The 19,247-nt window shown below is 42.3% G+C and overlaps 1 protein-coding gene across 4 annotated transcripts in view; it reads right to left on the bottom strand.

The window, feature by feature from the left end:
* Positions 1 to 7,558: 7,558 nt before the first annotated feature.
* Positions 7,559 to 19,247, bottom strand: part of sh3glb2a (SH3-domain GRB2-like endophilin B2a) — a 31,842-nt gene continuing 20,153 nt past the window's right edge. For all 4 annotated transcript variants that reach the window (XM_086110770.1, XM_086110771.1, XM_086110772.1 and 1 more), the window contains 2 exons: positions 18,456 to 18,657; positions 7,559 to 11,172 (listed from right to left, as the gene is read on the bottom strand). In XM_086110770.1, coding sequence (XP_085966896.1) covers positions 11,065 to 11,172; positions 18,456 to 18,657 — 310 coding nt within the window. In that variant the 3' untranslated portion in view covers positions 7,559 to 11,064. The remainder of the gene's footprint in view (positions 11,173 to 18,455; positions 18,658 to 19,247) is intronic.

Below are 19,247 nucleotides of genomic sequence, written 5' to 3'. Positions count from 1 at the left end.
TTCTGTTGTGGGGCGTGTGCCTATCCCAGCTGTCATCGGGCAAATGGTCTTTCGTTTTTAGGATGCTGCTGATGGTGGATTTCGGCATCCTGAACTCCTTAGCCAACACAGACACATGCACACCTGACTCATATTTCGTGATCAAATCTTTCTTAAATTCTATAGTTTTGCGCACTATTTTCCTCTTTTCTTCACCAGGTTTACTGTCACATAATAGGCAATTATTATATGAGTAGTGCTTTATGAAAGTTTGCACTGTGTACGTCATACTCCAGTTCATCATCAGGTCCCACCTATAAGGGGGAGTTCCAGGAAGTAACTGTTAGAGTGAGCACACCTCATGTTTTACTGCTCTGCCACATTGCTATTAAAAGTCACATAAAACGTGAACCTTGGCTGCTGACCATCATTACATTTACCACTTCCACTTGCTTTCTTTGGTGCCATGATTAGGGGCTGATACACGATGCAAAAATAACAGTCCGATATTACGTAGTTCTCACCAAACACGTCTGCTTTTTAAAAAAAAATCTTTATTGAACAATACAAACTCGTCTGCTCACAATGGACGCTACACGAGGAAGCTGTTTCTGTATGATTATTGCATAATAATGAGACCCCGGACAACAGAGTGTTCATTATGTGCCGCTGTATTGAAAACTGCCGGCCGTACAATAAACGCACTCACTTCCCCCGTGCTGCTGGGGCAAACCATTCCGAAAAGAGGGAGGTTTCACTCCCCCTAACGGAAGCGTCTCACCAAACACGTCTGCTTTTTTAAAAAAATCTTTATTGAACAATACAAACTCGTCTGCTCACAATGGACGCTACACGAGGAAGCAAAGCCGAGAGGAGTGAAGTGACATATTCAAGTGCGCTCAGTTGGTTCGAGAACCGAAATGTGTTTGTCATCCGAGGCATAAAAAACTCGAAATTTTCGTTCGAAAACCGAATTGGCCGAGAACCGAGACATTCGAAAACCGAGGTTTGACTGTAATAATATCATAGTCCCATTCTGCTTCAAACAGTCCACCATCATCCCTGTTCCCAAGAAACCAGCAACATCGGAACTGAAAAACTATAGGCCTGTCGCTCTGACAACTGTGGTCATGAAGTCCTTCGAATGCCTTGTGCTGAACCACCTAAAGAATATCACCGGACCCCTGCTGGGCCCTCTTCAGTTTGCCGACTGGGCAAACAGGTCTGTGGAGGATGCAGTCAACATAGGGCTCTACTACATCCTTGAACACCTCGACAGCACAGGGACCTACGCAAGGATCCCGTTTGTGGACTTCAGCTCTGCCTTCAACAACATCTTCCCGGAATTCCTCAACTCCAAATTTCACCAGCTCGGTGTGTCCCCTACAATCTGCCAGTGGATCCTCAGCTTCCTGACGGGACGGACACAACAGGTGAGGCTGGGAATTACATCATCATCATCAACACGCACCACCAGCACTGGGGCCCCGCAGGGATGAGCCCTCTCTCCACTGCTCTTCTCCCTCTACACCAGGGGTGCCCAAACTTTTCGGATCGAAGATCTACTTTTCGATCAACTAACCCCCCAGGATCTACCCTTACCGGCACGCGCGCACGTTTGCAGCCTGTTAACTATCGTAGCTCACACATACCATTTTAAAGTGCTTCCCTGGACCTTCCTAGATTCCTATTCTTTGCCCGTGCCCTCGGTGAATTGTACACGAAGCAAACTCTGAATGAGAATAATGACGATAAAAGATAGAGCGCAACAGCTCTGATCACAAGCTGCAATTGCAGACTGCTGAGCGCTAACAACTTCCGGTGACGTAATAACAAGCCACCGTAAATTCAGATTTATCTGCTTTATTTTATTTTTTAAATATTTTTTGGGTGAAAATGAGACTGATAAGATGATTAGGGTGCAGCGTACATGAACACAAAAAAATATGTTACTAACATACAAAGACACACAAATGGTTGTTTGTTTGTTTTCTCCTCGACACTCTTCGTATCTACTTGGGACCTGTCTTAGATCTACCGGTAGATCAGGATCGACGTAATGGGCACCCCTGCTCTACACCATAGATGTCAAACTCAGGTCCTGGAGGGCCGCTGTCCAGCATGTTTTCCATGTCTCCCTGAGTCCCTGTTGCAGCACACCTGAATCAAATGATAAGATCATCAGCAAGCTCTGCGGAAGCCTGACAATGAACCTGTTCATTTAAATCAGGTGCGTTGCAACAGGGAGACTTGGAAAACATGCAGGACAGCGGCCCTCCAGGACCTGAGTTTGACACCTATGCTCTACACGAACGATTGCACCTCAACACACTGAAGGGGAGGGGGGAGGAGGGCGGAGGTTGTTGTGGACACGGCGGGATCCTTTCACCGTCCTCTGCTTCCCCCAGGTCCTCCGCATGTTCGTTTGATTTGGGCTGAGATGAGGTGCAAAATCAGAGGTTGGAAATGGAGAAGTTATTGCAAGAGGCTTTACTGAACGTTCAGGGTGATACAAGCAAGCGTTGTGGTCAAGGCACAAATGCGCGAAAGCAGCGTTCCTACATATCCTAAGCGGGGCGTAACTCCTCATGGATATCATCTTTCCTCTTATGGGCATCACCCTTTCTGTTTCTGGATGACTGTTTTAATATTTTTGGTTTCTTTTTCATTCCTTTTAATCATTTTTATGTTCTGATGTTCTCGACATTTTGTCTTCATAAAACATGATGATACAGTAGATCAGGGGTGGCCAACCCGCGGCTCGCGAGCCGCATGCGGCTCTTTGGCTGGTTCAATGCAGCTCCCGGGCTCTCACGCGACAAGCGTCGAAAACGCCTCGGCAGCAGCGATGCCATTCAAACAAGGCGCCAACTTCACAGAATGTACTCCATCAGCCTATCATCAATCCCGTTCCTTGATTGACATAGAGAGCAACCAATCAGATGCCTGCATCACCGCTCATGTGCAAACAACGGCGCTAAGTGCTAAGCTAGTCAGCGAATTAACTGATTTTAAGGCAGGGGTGCCCAATACGTCGATCAGAATTGACAAGTCGACCGCAAGGGGTGGGAGGAGGAAATGCGAGGGGAAAAAAAAAGATTTGTTTGTTTGTATCTTGAGCTTTCATTCATTTTCGGCCCGTTCCGACTGTTGCTCATCGTGTTGTGCATGCAAATGTGCGTGAGTGCACTGGTGGGCACCCGCGTGAGTGCGAGCGTGTGTGGGTGTGCGTGTGTGTGTATGCTTGCACGTGCGCGATCGGGTCATTCGTGAGATGTTGGTCGCTTCAAGTCGATCTTTGGCCAAAAAAGTGTGTGTGTGTGTGCGTGTGTCCACGCGCGTGCGCGAGGAAGGGTATGATGTGGCTCTTTGCAGTAATTCAGTAAAAAAATTGGCTCTTCGTCTCTGACTGGTTGGCCACCCCTGCAGTAGATGCTCTAACTGTTACAACATGTCTTAGAAGTCATCTTAATATTTTGGGTGAAACACAGCTGTAGGCAGCAAACTGCAATCTAGCCAGGAGACACATTTACAGAGTTGTCTGGTCTATGTTTTCGAAAGGTGTTAACGCTATTTTCCGTTGCTAAGGCAGTTCAAGTCAAGGTCACCTCATAAAGTTCAATTGGCGGTCATATTGCAAGGTTCAGAGTAAGGTCTATTGTCACGGTCTGTCTGCCTACGATAAATAGCTTAAGCTAAACATGCAAAATAGATAATTGATGGCTTCAACACCCAGCTGTCAAACTCATAAAGTTCGCAGACGACACCAGGCATCAAAGACAGCGACGAGTCTGCGTACCGACAAGAAGTGGAGCAGCTGGCACTCTGGTGCAGCCAACACAACCTGGAGCTGAACACGCTCAAGAACGTAGAGATGATCGTGGACTTCAGGAAACATCCTTCACCACAGCTGCCCCTCACACTGTCCAACTGCTCTGTGTCAACCGTCGAGACCTTCAAGTTCCTGGGAATCACAGTCCCCCGGGACATGAAGTGGGAGGTCAACACCAACTCCATCCTGAAAAAGGCCCAGCAGAGGATGTATTTCCTGAGGCTGCTGAGGCAGCACGGTCTGCCACAGGAGGTGCTCAGACAGTTCTACACAGCAGTCATCGAATCAATCCTGTGTTCTTCCATCACGGTTTGCTTTGGGCCCGCCACAAAAAAGGACGAAATCCGCCTGCAGCCGACAGTGAGGACTGCGGAAACAATCATTGGCACCGCGCTACCCACTCTTGAGGACTTGCAAACCGCAAGAACCAAGACAAGGGCACGGAAAATCCTACTGGCCCCCCCGCACCCTGCCCACCGCCTTTTCCAACTACTCCCCTCAAGCAAGCACTACCGATCCATGTGCACCAAATCCAGCAGACATTCAAACAGCTTCCCTCTCGCCATTAAACTCCCTGAACAGTAACCCAAATCTACCTGTCTTGTGGCTCTTTGCAATTTTGCACACCCCTGTGGAACAGCATTACCACAATAATCATTGTAGCTCCAGCTCTGTACTTACTTGAACCACTGTCACTGATCTATACTTCACCACACCAGACACTTTAAAGCGCTCAAGGACATCTGCACAATTGCACACTTGTTGTACTACAAATACTGCTACTGGTCACTTTAAAATGGTACGACAATTATCTGCACCAACTGTACAACTGTTACTGATCACTTTAGCTCTGCTTGATATTTTTGCACATTGGCTCACAACTGCCATTTGGTGGTACTACTGCACAACGGTACCCTTACATTACGGAATGCCTTTTGTTGGGGGATAGTGGCCTTCTTTCCCCTGCGTGTTCGTTGAATTTCGGACGAGGAGGATGTTGGTTATCCAAATACAGGCTGGAGTCGATGAACAGTTTCTTCGAAGCTTTTAGACAATGGTGGTTTACAGACAATGGCTGCGGTGGTCACAAGTGCAAAGAAGGAAGGGATTCACATCATATTTATGTTATCAGAAGGGCAGTACCGAAACACAAGGTGTGACATCAGAACTTTTGTTTCTCTTAAACCGTTTGTAGCGACGCCACTCGAGTGAAGCGCGACTCAGCAGTCGATAGTCCGCTGCTCTCCGCTGTGCGTGCATCAGCGCGGACGTGTACGCACGAACGTCTTTTGGCTTCAACCAATCAGTGCTGACGCAACGGACGTTACATATCAAAGAGCTTTGATCTACGACAACAGCTAAGCTAGCCTAGCCACGATAACAGCTCAGCTAGTGAGTTGAGACGACGCTCGAGGTCGGACGGACACGCTCTCCATCCATCTGTATGTTTCTCTTCTTTTCCATTTTCTGTCCAAATATATATATTTTTCTCCACAATAGCAGTCTCGTCCACGACGTCTTTTTTCGTCCCACCGGGGTTTAGCCAATGTGTTTATAAAAAGACCAAAATCTCTTTCCGTTTCTTAGCTTGTATCAACTGGTGCATTCCTCTCTACAAGGTTTCCAGTAGGGAGTGTTCCAATTTTAAGTGATGATTGCTTCAAGGATGCAGAGTCTCGCCGCGAGCATGTGAAAGTTATACATCATGACTAAATATGAGCGGAATATACACTTCACTTTCCATTTGACTTATTTGTCATGTCCTTGTTTATCGCAGTTGCTTGTTACTGATGATACTCGGGTAGCCTGTACTACCGGAGACAAATTCCTTGTGTGTTCCACATACTTGGCCAATAAAGATGACTCCGATTCTGAAACCTCCTCTTAGAAACATCAACATACCGTTGATGTTTGTATGGTTTATACCGCTATGCGATAATGACACCTCTGAACCAGTGGTGAAAGGAGACTTTGATTCTCTCCTCTTTCATCTATAGCCGCTTCAAACAACGAGGCACACGAAGGAGTAGTTGTTCGGGTTGTATTACTGTTGATGTTTTATGTTATGTGTTTGGCTGTACATATTGTTTATCTCATGTTAAATGTTAATTTGCAAATCACATTCAACATACAGTATAATATATTGAATGCGCTTCAAAGACAAGATAATTATTGTTCAAACTGATAAACTATTGTTTTTAGCAAATAATCATTAACTTTTATGGCTGTAACACATTCCAAAAAAAGCTGGGTCAGGGGGATGTCTACTACTGTGTTGCATCACCGTTTCTTTTAACAACATTCAATAAACTTTTGGGAACTGAGGACACTAACTATTGAAGTGTTTGTTGTATGTGGAATTCTTTCCCATCTTGCTTCATGCACAGCTTCAGCTTTTAAACAGTCCGGGGTCTTCCCGTATTTTACACTTCATAATGCGGCACAACGTTCCAGTGGAAGACAGATCTGGACTGCAGGCACGTCAGTCTAGAACCCACTCTCTTTTCCCATGAAGCCACGCAATTGTAACATGTTGCTGATAATTTATTTTATGGTTTATAGTCTAATATCAAGTCCAATATTTGGATTCAAAATCTAAAACATTGATATAATTATAGTTGCCCGGTGGTCGACTGGTTAGCACGTCCGCCTCACAGTGGCAAGGTGAAGTGATCGATTCTGGCTCTGGCCTTCCTGTGTTTTCCCTGTGCCTGTGTGGGTTTTCCCCGGATACTCCGGTTTCCTCCCACATTCCAAAAACATGTGTGGCAGGCTGACTGAACGCTCTAAATTGTTCCTAGGCGTGATGATGAGCGCGGATGGTTGTTCATCGATGTGTGCAATGTGATTGGCTGGCAACCAGTTCAGCGGCTACCCCACCTACTGCCCGATGACAACTGGGTTAGGCTCCAGCATGCCCGCAACCCTTTTTCCTTTTAAACTGTCAAAATTACTGTGAAACGAAATTTATGCCCGATTAAAAAAAATCAAAATAAAAACTTGGCAACAATCTTGAATAAAGTGTGACTCTACACTGACAGTAATATTGTAAAGAATCATTACTTTAAAGCAGGGGTGCCCAAACATTTTGGACCGAAGATCAACTTTTTGATCAACCAACCTCCCGCGATCGACCCGTCACCGCGCATGCGCACACACATACACGCGCACGCCATGATGAGCAACAGCCTGACACGGAGGCATGCGACACACTTTTGCAGCCTGTTAACTATCGTAGCTCCCACATACCGTTTTAAAGTGCTTCCCTCGCCCCTCTAGATTCCTATTCTTTGCCCGTGCCCTCGTTTGTTTTTGTACACAAAACAAACTCTGAATGAGAATAATAACGATAAAAGATAGAGCGCAACAGCTCTGATCACAAGCTGCAATTGCAGACTGCTGAGCGCTAACAACTTCCGGTGACGCAGGTCACACGCCCACCGTAGGTCAAAGATTTACCTGCTTTATTTTATTTTATTTTATTTTTTAAAATTTTTTTGGGGTGAAAATGAGACTGATAGGATGATCAGGGTGCAGTGTACATTAACACAAAAAATATATTACTAACATGCACAAAGACACACAAATGGTTGTTTTTTTCCCCTTCTCAACACCCCTCGCGAACGACTTGGCACCAGTCCGCGATCTACCTGTCGATCGCGATCGACGTAATGGGCATCCCTGCTTTAGAGCAATCATTTGATTATTGACAGACTATTCCGAAAAACACTCTGGTAGCATTGGAAATAAAAGCACACAATGTATTTTTTTTCTTTTACAATGTTGCCATTAATACACCACAGCAATGGTTTTATGTTGAAACAGGCTTTGACAAACAAGGTTTCACAAAAATTTGGCCTTCACCATTTAGGTTCCTTTTACACAGAGTTGAAAAAGTCGAGTTGCTTGATCACAAATCCTTAAATCATCAAAAAACAAGAGTATTCTGGAAAAGATATCTTATCATCATCCAACTCTACAATCAAGAGACACTTTTATTGATATACAGTCAATGCAAAGGGTTTCTGGATAACATCTAAAAAAAAATGCTCGACTGTTCCAACTTTCATAGCATCCCATGTCTTTCATGTGTGGAATTGGTGATGGAGGTGTTGTCATGCGCAGGTACAATTCGAGCTCAAAAATGTTGATCTGACTACTGATAGGAAAGCACTTTATTGTGCGGACAAACAATGCATCAAAACATAAGCAGAAATAAAACCTGATCTCAACCCAATAATGAATTCAGGCTACTTTGCTGAATGCCGATGATTATTTTGAGTTTTAAAAAAAATTACAAACCTGGTTATATTTCTAATTGAATCACCTTGTCCAAATGCTCTTTGAGTCCCTTGAAATGTTATTAATCTACATAAAACTGCTGCAATTCCTGAAATTTAATTTGATATATATATATTTTTTCTTCTTAACCCTTTCATGCACCAATAATAACCGGTAACCTGATTACATGATAAGGTGTCCACTGTCTGAACCGCTGTCCCCCAAAGGGTTAAAGCAAATCAAAATGAAATATTACAAATCTTAAGTGGTAGTCAAAAGGCAAAGTCATGAAAACTATCAACAATTGTTCCGAGTGTTGTCCTCTTTGATAGTAAATCTGACCGCACATACGCTCTTGTTCAAATTCTATACTACAGTATAAGCTTATTAATCATTGTCTGTAAACTCGCTCAGAAAGATTATATTCTATAACTTTATGCATTAGACTTGCAGAAGAACTGACACAATTTCATTCGTCTTCATCTCGGTTCAGTGCAGACGTTTTAGCTTTTTTTTTTTAAACTTAAACATCATGTGCCCTCAAAACACAAAATAAAAATAAATAAATAAAGGCAACAGCAATACATTAGCAGATAAACATACATTTTCAGCGAAAAGTGTGCGGTACTTCATCATTGGAGGTGGTAGAGCCACATTTTGTTGAAAAATACGCACCAAAATTCAAATAATGTTTGGTCCTCATACATTGTCAGAATATCGCATGAGAAGTCAGTTGATTTCAGACTGCTCAAACGCTGCTTTTCATTTGGCTTTTAGTGGTAATGAAACAAAAAAGGTGGCACAGTAGGTGCCTGGAAGTTACAAAAGATAGTTACAGTAGGTGGACTCATATTTGAAGCAGAAATTTGACTTTTGTTCTGTGTTAAGGAGTGTTTCAGTGATATTCCGAGATTATCGCTTCTAGCCATGTGGATCACTAAGGCGAAACATTGGTTCTGCTAAGGAAGGTTTAGCGCTGCCAGCTGGCTTATTTAGGCAAGTGTCTAATTTCTGTTGTGGTTTCATTGTCACAGTCTTGGTAAGACTGTCATTTGGTAAAGACCAGCCTCGTTTGGGGAAAATAATAAACTTTCATTTGGATCTTCTGTGAATGTTATTGTGCATTCTGTTTCTGTTGTTTGAGAACGAGGAGCAATAAGTAAAGCGTAAAAATGCTGTTAGCTTCTCACGCTAGCTGTTAGCTCAGTGCCACTTAGTGGTTAGCTGCTGTCTTTGTCACTCGGGATCAAAAGGTAAGATAGAGTGTTTTATGTGTGTATTTGTAATCATTTGATATTTGTGTGAATGTTGGTGCGGCTGGATGGATGGCTTGTGGATCCGAGGATGAAGCGAGAGGAGCGTCAGCAAGGAGCGCGGATGCCACCGACTGAGAGTCGCCGGTTGAAGTTGAAGCGGATTTACATGGGGCAGGACAAGTGAACCAATCTCTTTTTACTGTCAATGGACGCTACTGCTTCTTGTTTACTTTCAAACTTAGCTTGGAGCCGACTTGTGCACATTTTGAACATGACGTCTCTGATCCACTGGTGAAACGACACTTTGATTCTCTCCTCTTTCATCTAGAACTACTTCGAAAAACAAAGCGTCTGAGGGAAAAGTGGTTAGGATTGCACGACTGTCCATGTTTTTATGTTATATGTTGTTTATTATTTTACTTTATGCTGTTTTGTAAAGCCATTTGTTACAGCTGCAGCTGTTGTGAAAGCGCTATATAAATAAAGATGTATTGTATATATTGTGATTTATTGTATTGTATATTGTAATGATGACCCGTGTGAGGCCCATGAACTTGAAGGGACTCGGATGGGGCCCAACATCGGCACTTATTTTATAGTTCTGGACTTAAACATGTGTACAACTGCGATGGATCATCACCACTCATGCCCACTCATCACAATATGTAGGAGTTTATGGACATTAGATAGGTGCTCTCGAAACAGAAAAAATCACTTTGTGTCCGAAAAACTATGCCCAATCATCACGAACACTTATGTGCACAGCTCTAATCAAGCTCTTAATCATGCCCATTTTCAACCTCTTAAAATATAACGATTGTCCCAATATTTGGGGATTTTATGGATGCAAATGTAGTCCTCTTTCTTATGAGGAAAAGGCTGAATGTCCATAAAACCCCAGATATTGGGGAAATTGTTTGAATATTTTCAGATTGAAGTGGGCATGGGTAGAGATGTGCACCTAAATTTTGGTGGTGACCATGTTTTTTGAGCATTTAGCGACATTGGGTTGTTTGTTTTTGTCTTTTAATTAAGCAGTTTTGACTTTGCCTCCACAGCCAGTTCGTTGTGATTTTATTCAGAGGTTGAAGTGGGCATAAGTGAAGATGTCTACAGAAATATTGGTGATGATTGATCGCAGTTTTTGAACCTAAGTGACATCAGCGTTTTAGAATGTCCTCAATGTTTCCAGTTACTTCACTGACATCACACCAAGGCATGGGGGACGGGGAGGAGGGTTAGATATCAATTCAGCCAATGAAAAAAAGGCATTCCAGAGGCACTTACTTACAGATGGCTCCGAAACAGATCCCTAACAGAAATTAATGCCAATTTATTATTCCTGAGCAAGAAATACATAACGTGAGTTTGTTTGTGAAAACGATAGTCCCTTTCAAGCCACTTTGAGACATCATTATCATTATGGAGTAAATAATTCCAAATGTACACAACGGAATATGTAAGTTGAAATGGAATTTGCACTAAGTCAACACAAACTTGTGTTTTGAAAGTTATTCAATTTGTAGATTAACTTGCGTCACTGACTGGACGCATTCTTGTCAAACAGGTGTCATTACTTGTAACACATTGGAAGCTATGTGAAGCTTGTAAATTAGATCAAACAGCTGCTGTCTGTCGTGTCATGCTAGTGAAAGGAGAGTATGAGGACTGGAAAATGAAATTTTCCATTCATAAAATTTGGTGTCAGTGTGTTCTTCAGCTGAGAAGCTCCAGGTATGTTATAGGTACTTTTCCTTTTTGGTCCCCCTTTTCACCAACTAGCCAGTCACAGTCCATTCCTGGGATTGTGAAAACAGTAATTATCTGCAACACAAAAAAACAACAACAAAAAAACAGGTCACTTGAAGGGTTGTATGTGATAATGACAGAGATAAAAAAGTGACTCACTGAGGAAATAATATGCGACATAATAACGAGAGGTTTACTCAGGATGTTCCAGGTCTCTTTTCAAACCAAATCATTTAGTGGTCCTGTCAGTGTGGGGTGTGTGTTTTCCCTGGTTTTGTGTGGTTTCTCTCCAGGGAGTCTAGGTACGACAGCTGGAATAGGCTCCAGCACCCCCCGTGACCCTTGTAAGGATAAAGCGGATCGGAAAATGGATGGATGAATGGATGTTAAACGATAGTATGAGTTACATAATGATAGTCACTGTGTTCTCAATGGGCGGCCCGGTAGTCCAGTGGTTAGCACGTCGACTTCACAGTGCAGAGGTACCGGGTTCAATTCCAGCTCCGGCCTCCCTGTGTGGAGTTTGCATGTTCTCCCCGGGCCTGCGTGGGTTTTCTCCGGGTACTCCGGTTTCCTCCCACGTTCCAAAAACATGCATGGCAGGCTGATTGAACACGCTAAATTGTCCCAAGGTGTGAGTGTGAGTGCGCATGGTTGTTCGTCTCTGTGTGCCCTGCGATTGGCTGGCAACCGGTTCAGGGTGCCCCCCGCCTACTGCCCGAAGACGGCTGGGATAGGCTCCAGCACCCCCCGCGACCCTAGTGAGGATTAGGCGGTTCGGAAAATGAATGAATGAATGAATGTGTTCTCAATGACTATCCCAGGGGTGTCAAACTCAATTTTGTTGCGGGCCACATTGTAGTTACCATTTCCCTTGGAGGGCCGTTATGACTGTGAAACTTGATCAATAAGTCAAGAATAATGGTTTACTCAACTATTCTTGAAGTTACTCAAATGAAGGGTTTGGTAACAAGAAAATGCTGACAATATTCTCTTATTTATAACATGAGAATTTGAAATTTTGGAATAGATTTTAGCAAGCATCATGGAAGTTGACATGTTTGATTTGCTTTCGCGGGCCACACAAAATGATGTGGTGGGCCAGATCTGGCCCCCGGGCCTTGAATTTGAAAGATTTGGACTAGCCAATAGCTTTGGCTACATCAACAGATAGGAAGCGCTCAACACTGAAACCAGGACTTATGAGATGATTATCAACAGACCTGCTTTACAAGTGCAGTAAAAGTTTTGCAAGTATGTGTCCGCCTACACAAATGTGTAATTTTGCTTCGTTGGGTGAGGCTCGAGAGACCAGGGTCAAAACAGGAATGAGGATTGTAATCATGTTAAACATGACTCACGCCCACACACTTTCCATTGTGTGTCTGTGTGCAAATGACAACCGGGAATTGTTTGTATTATGCAATGAACCACTCCAGGTGTATGTTAGGCATATGGCAATATGCTAGACATGTCAGGGCAACTGTGCAGCACGTCTTGTAAGATGTTAGATTCGGCGCATATACAAACCAATTTCACTGAAGTTGGAACAGTGTGAATACAATGATTTGCAAATCATGTTCAGCCTATATTTAAAAGCACGGAAGCTAACCGCTGACGTTAGCACGGAAGCTAACTGCGAACAGACGCTACGCAGCTGGAACCCACCACCAGAGACCAACCAGCCGAACGCCAGGGAGCCGGCAAACCCACTTGCCACGTTAGAAACACCCAGCAGCAAGCCCACTGGACACGTCACAAACTAGCATACAACCGGCTAGCAACGAGACCCGACAAAATGCCACCCAAACAGAAGCAAGACACAAAGCAGGATGAGGACTTCCTGACCCTCACTCAAATAAACGAATTACTCCAGCAACAAAAAGAGCTTTTTACGGCGCTCTTGCAACAACAACAGGAACATTTCAAAGGATTTGTCAAGATGATAATAGACTCAACAAACTCACGACTTGACACTTTTACCAGGGAAGTCCAAGAAATAAAAACCAGCATCAACTTTACCCAAAAAGAGGTAGACGACATTAAAAAAATCTAATCTGTCAAACTGGCCATTCCAAAGACACGCAAACAGAATTCTACAAAATATGTGACGGCATGCTAGTATTAACAGACAAGATGGACTACTTGGAAGGACAGTCAAGAAGAAACAACTTGGTAATTGATGGAATTGAGGAAACACCGGGAGAAACGTGGACTGAAACAGAGGAAAAGGTTTGAAAAATCCTCAAGGAGAAACTGCTGATACAGGGGCAAATTGAGGTGGAGAGCTCACCGCACAGGAAGACAAGAACCTGGAAGACCTCGACCGAGGCCAGTTGTGGTAAAATCTCTAAAATACAAGGACAGAACATGGATCCTACAAAAAGCAAAATACTTAAAAGGCTCCAACATCTACATCAACGAAGACTTTACAGATGCCGTACGACAAAAAAGAGAAGAGCTCCTCCCAAAACTAAAAGCTGCACGTGACAGAGGGGAAACTGCCTACTTAAGACATGACAAACTTATCGTCCACCCCCGCACCAGTACTCCAACACAACAGGCTCGAGTTCAACACCATCAAGCAGCATACTGAGAATTGTTCACCACCTGACGACAAAAACTCTGACCCTACTGAAGCAGGAAATTCACATACCAAAAAACATGGACTTCGAACCCTTTTATGACCCTTCCAACCCTTTGATGACTTCCAACCCTACTGACCACAAGACATTTGACCGTGAGAACAACTTGGACCCGGACAATAACCTTTTCAAGACCGACCGACCGCGAGGGAGCCAGCGACGACCGACCGTGAGGGAGCCAGTGACGACTGCGAGGAAGCCAGCGACGACTGCAGGGAAGCCAGCGACCGCGAGGAAGCCGGGAGACAACCAGCCAGCGACCACCGTGAGGGAGCCAGTGACGACCGAGAGGAAGCCAGTGACGACTGCAAGGGAGCCAGTGACCGCGAGGGAGCTGGGAGACAACCAGCCAGCAGCCGCGAAGGAGCCAGCGACGATTGCAAGGGAGCCAGCGATGACCGCAAGGGAGCCAGTGACCGCGAGAGAACTGGGAGACACCCAGCCAGCCAGCGAGCCTGAGGGAGTCGGGAGGCAGCCAGACAGCGAGCGTGAGGGAGTCGGCGACGACCGCAAGGGAGCCAGCGACCACGAGGGATCCAGGAGACGTCCAGCCAGCAACCGCGAGGGAGCCAGCGACAACAGCGAGGGAGCCAGCGATGACGGCGAGAGAGCGAGCGACGACGGCGAGGGAACCAACGACGACCGCGAAGGGAGCCAGCGACGACCGCGTGGGAGCGGGAAATTCACATCCCAAAAACATGGACTTCCAACCCTTTGAAGATATTGACTATAAGCCATTTGATCCCGAGAACAATTTGGACCCAGGCAATAACTTCTTCAAGAACAAACAAAGGGTAACAAACTCTGACTATTACCTGGATGAACAATTCAACACTAATATAAAATTGGAAAATGCACTTTCAGTAGTAATACACTTAAACAGTCTTAGTCTCTATAAAAACTTCACAAAAATCAAAGAATACCTGACTAAATTCAATAAATTTAAAATAATTGCCATATCAGAAACTTGGCTTGATGAAGATAAAACAAGTGAAATGGAAATAAAAGGCTATGAAATGTTTGCAACTAATAGGGAAAACAAAAAAGGAGGGGGGGTTGCAATATATGTAGACAAAGCACTTAAATGCAGTAAAATCGAGAGATTGACAAACACAATAGAAAACCTAATGGAATGTCTAACCATTGAAATACATTAAAAAAGGCATCAAATATCATCATAAGTTGCATCTATAGGACACCAGGATCATGTATTGACACATTCAATAAAAAACTAACAGATATGCTGTTACAACAACGATAAGAAAACACGAATAATACGTGGTGACTTTAACATTGACTTATTAAACCCAAATGGACACAAAAAAACAACAGACTTCATAAATACTATGTACAGCAACAGCCTTTTCCCAGTAATCCTGAAACCTAGCAGAATAACAGTTGACACGGCCACATTAATAGATAACATATTTATGAATAAGATTGATCAGAAAATGGAAAGTGGACTTCTCATTTATGACATAAGTGACCACCTACCTGTCTTTGCAGTTTTTCATAATTATTTTGATAGAAAAGCTAAGTCAACAACTCACATAACAGAAATAAGACTAAGAACCCAACGCTCCATCGATGCTTTTAAGCAAGACCTAGAAAAACAAAACTGGACCTAGGTCTACTCAAACGAAGACCCAAATACAGCATTTGAAGTATTTCAGTCTACCAGAATCTCCTTATATGATAAACATTTTCCATGAACTAAAGTCTCCAAAAAGTATAAAGACCCAAGTAAGCCATGGATAACGAAAGGCATAGAAAACACATGTAAAAAGAAAAACAATTTATATAAATTGTTTTTAAAATTGAGAACTGAAGAAGCAGAAAAAAATAAGACCTATAAAAATAAACTAGTAAATATTATAAGAACCAGTAAAAGAGATCATTATCAGGCACTATTAGAGCAGAATAAAAGTAACACACAAGAAATATGGAAAATACTTAATCAAGTAATCAGAAATAGTCCGAAAAAATGGATTATCCAGAGTATTTTATCAAAGGCAAAAATACTATTATGGAAAAAACTGCAGAAATAGCAACTGAATTTAATGAGTATTTTGTCAACATCGGCAGTAACCTAGCAAAACAAATTCCTGATCCAACAAACTTGTTTGAAATAGATAGATACGTAGAAAAAAACTCCTCCACGATGTTCCTTACTGCTGTAAAACAAGAAGTATCAAATATTGTAAAAACTTCTAAAAATAAAAAGTCAACTGATTGCTTTAGTATTGATATGACAATAATAAAGCAGATTATAGAATATGTAGTGCGACCTTTCACGCACATATGCAACCTGTCATTCAAAGCTGGTATCTTTCCATCAAAGATAAAAATTGCTAAAGTTATTCCAATCTATAAAAGTGGAGAAAGACATCTGTTTACAAATTATACACAATTATCACTACTACCACAATTTTCAAAAATATTAGAAAAACTATTTTCTCGCAGACTTGATAGCTTGTGACAAAAGCATGCGCTGTTAAGTGAGAATCAATATGGCTTCAGGGAAAAACGGACCACCTCAATGGCAGTTATGGAGTTTGTGGAAGCAATAGCCACTAATATAGACAACAAAGAATTTACTGTTGGGGTTTTCCTAGATCTAAAAAAAGCTTTTGACACAATAGATCACAGTACATTACTGAGAAACTAGAAAGATATGGCATTAGAGGTGTAGCTTATAAATGGATAAAAAGTTATTTAGAAAACAGATATCAGTACGTGCAGCTCAACAATAAAAAAACGAATCAACTGAAAATCACTCACGGAGTTCCTCAGGGGTCAGTGCTTGGTCCAAAACTATTCATCTTATATATAAATGATATCTGCAAGGTCTCAAAACAATTTAAATGTGTCCTATTTGCTGATGATACAACTTTCTACTGTTCTGGAATAAATCTGAAACAGCTCCTGACAACCGTAGAAAACGAATTAAACAAATTAAAAAACTGGTTCGACAGAAATAAATTGTCACTTAACCTGAAAAAATCGAAGTTAATTGTTTTTGGCACAAGACCAATCAAACACCAAGCTAAAATTATGGTAAACTCAATTGAGATAGAAAGAGCGTATGAAACCAAGTTTCTCGGATTAGTAATAGACTCAAAACTATGTTGGAAGCCACATATCGATAACGTAAAAAGAAAAATAGCCAAAACCGTAGGGATCCTCTACAAAACCAAGGAAGTGCTAAATAAGAGATCTTTGTACACATTATACACTTCATTATTATTACCATATATGACCTACTGTGTGGAAATATATGGGGAAATGCCTGCGAAACAAACACACTCCCTATTCTAAAACTACAAAAAAAAGCAATTAGAATTATTAATAGATCAAAATATACGGAACCCACAAATCCACTATTTATCAAATTAAATACGATGAAATTTTATGACCTGGTTGACTTTAAAATCGCCCAATTAATGTACAAAGCACACAATAACCTGCTCTGCCAAAACATTCTGAAGTTTTTCGAAATTCGAGAAAGCAGCTATGATTTAAGAGGTACCAACTTATTAAAAAAAACTCAAAACAAGAACAAACATCAAGCAAAGAAGTATATCTATCAAAGGTGTTAATTTGTGGAATAATTTCGAAACGGACCTGAAAATGAGTAAATCGCTTGCTGAGTTCAAAAACAAATTCAAAAAAATAGTACAAACAACCTACATCAATCAGAGTTAGAATGATAAATTCTAAACATTAAATATAATGATAAATCAGAACTACCGGTAAGTTGATAAATAGAGAAAGGTATTGAAATATCCATTATAAATACAAGAGAAAATTGACACAAGAGTGCCATGGTGTGGATGTATACAATCCCGATACAAACCAAAAGTTGTAAAAATATCACGGTTAAGGGTAAAGTATGAGCCTTAATGGAGACTTCTTACTTTCTTTCTTTTCTGATTGATATAAAAATGATTTATTAGATATAAACACATAACGGGGTAGGACTAGATACGTTTTTTACTTCTTCCTACTCCCTTGAACATAATAACTGTGTTGAATGAATACTGATTTCTTTCTTTTTACTATTTTATTTACCTTATTTTCTGTCAAATTATTACTGTATATGTTTTATGTTCAATAAACAAACCAAACCAAAATTGAATACACTACAAAGACGAGATTTTTAATGTTCAAACTGATCAAGTTGATTGTTTTGAGCAAATAGTCTTCGAAACTTCGAATTTTATGGCTGCAACACATTGCAAAAAGCTAGGACAGGTGGCAAAAATAGAAATGAATTTGAGGAATGCTAAACATCTGTTTGGAACATCCCACAGGTGAGCAGGCTAACTGAGAACAGGTGGGTGCCACGATTGGGTATAAAAGGAGCTTCCCGGAATTGCTCAGACATTCACAAGCAAACGTGGGACAAGGTTCACCTTTTTGTTAACAACTGCATGAGAAAATAATAGTTTTAGGACAATGTTACTCATCATACAATTGCAAGGAATTTGGGGATTTCACTTTCTATGGTCTATACCAGCAAAAGTTGTTCGGTCCCATGACTCAGCTCCTTGAGCCCCGCCCTTTGTCTGTGTGTGTGTATCTCGTCTTTGTGCAGGCTGGGAGAGACGAGTGGTATCTATACCAAGGGCAAGCCATCGTTTAAAAGTAAAACAAGATGTTTTGTGACACTGCTCCATGTTTTCCAAGTACCTGACGTTAGTCAAACCTCACCTCATCTGCTATGAGGGAAAGCTCACTGGAGTCAACAGCATCGTAATCATAAAGGACTTTGGCCGTGCGAGTGCCTGCAGCAGGTGCTTGCACTTCCTCAATCTTCAGTGTCTCCATCTCCACAGCGCTGTTCAAGCCTTCTGACGTCACGTCTGCAGAAGCCACGCAGCCGGTGGAATTCAGTGCAAAAGCATTTGGAAGTCTGGGGGAGAACAGGGAAAATACGGCCTGATTGTTCAGTCCATTCAAAAGGGAAATCATGTAACGAGAGGGTATGGCCACATATGGATTGAACACACTCCGCACCGTCAGGACTAACAAATCAGTGATTGCTATTTTAATCCGTAGAGCGGTTTGGGTGCCGATTTCTGGGTGAGAAGCTCTCAATAGATAATGTTTTGATTGACTGATTGTTCCCAGAATGTTTCCTCTCGGTCCGTCACGTTCTGATGGAATGCCTTATGTTTCTCATATTCTGTCAATGTTTTCTATCAACAAAATGTGTGCGCTGTGCAGTTTTGGAGCATAACTGTGGCCCAGGTGGAGTCCGATGAAGCTCCACTGCCTAGGCTGGCTCCAGAATCGGCGACAGTGAGGATGGACACACATACTGCCATTTCATAAATGCTGAAGAATATTGTTTTTCTCTCAACAACAAATTCACAAATGCATCTCAGGCCTTGCATATGTTCCATTGTCTAATTCTCGAGTGGACTTTCCGATTTGTGGCTGTTATTCCCCTTGAAAAGTACAGTAGGCTATTCCGAAACTCCACTTCAGGGTGCTTGCTTT

This window comes from Hippocampus guttulatus, chromosome 5 (assembly GCF_054856545.1).
Source record: "Hippocampus guttulatus isolate MCC_2025c chromosome 5, RoL_Hgut_1.0, whole genome shotgun sequence".
NCBI lineage: Eukaryota > Metazoa > Chordata > Actinopteri > Syngnathiformes > Syngnathidae > Hippocampus > Hippocampus guttulatus.
This window is presented reverse-complemented; position numbering and strand designations above follow the sequence as displayed.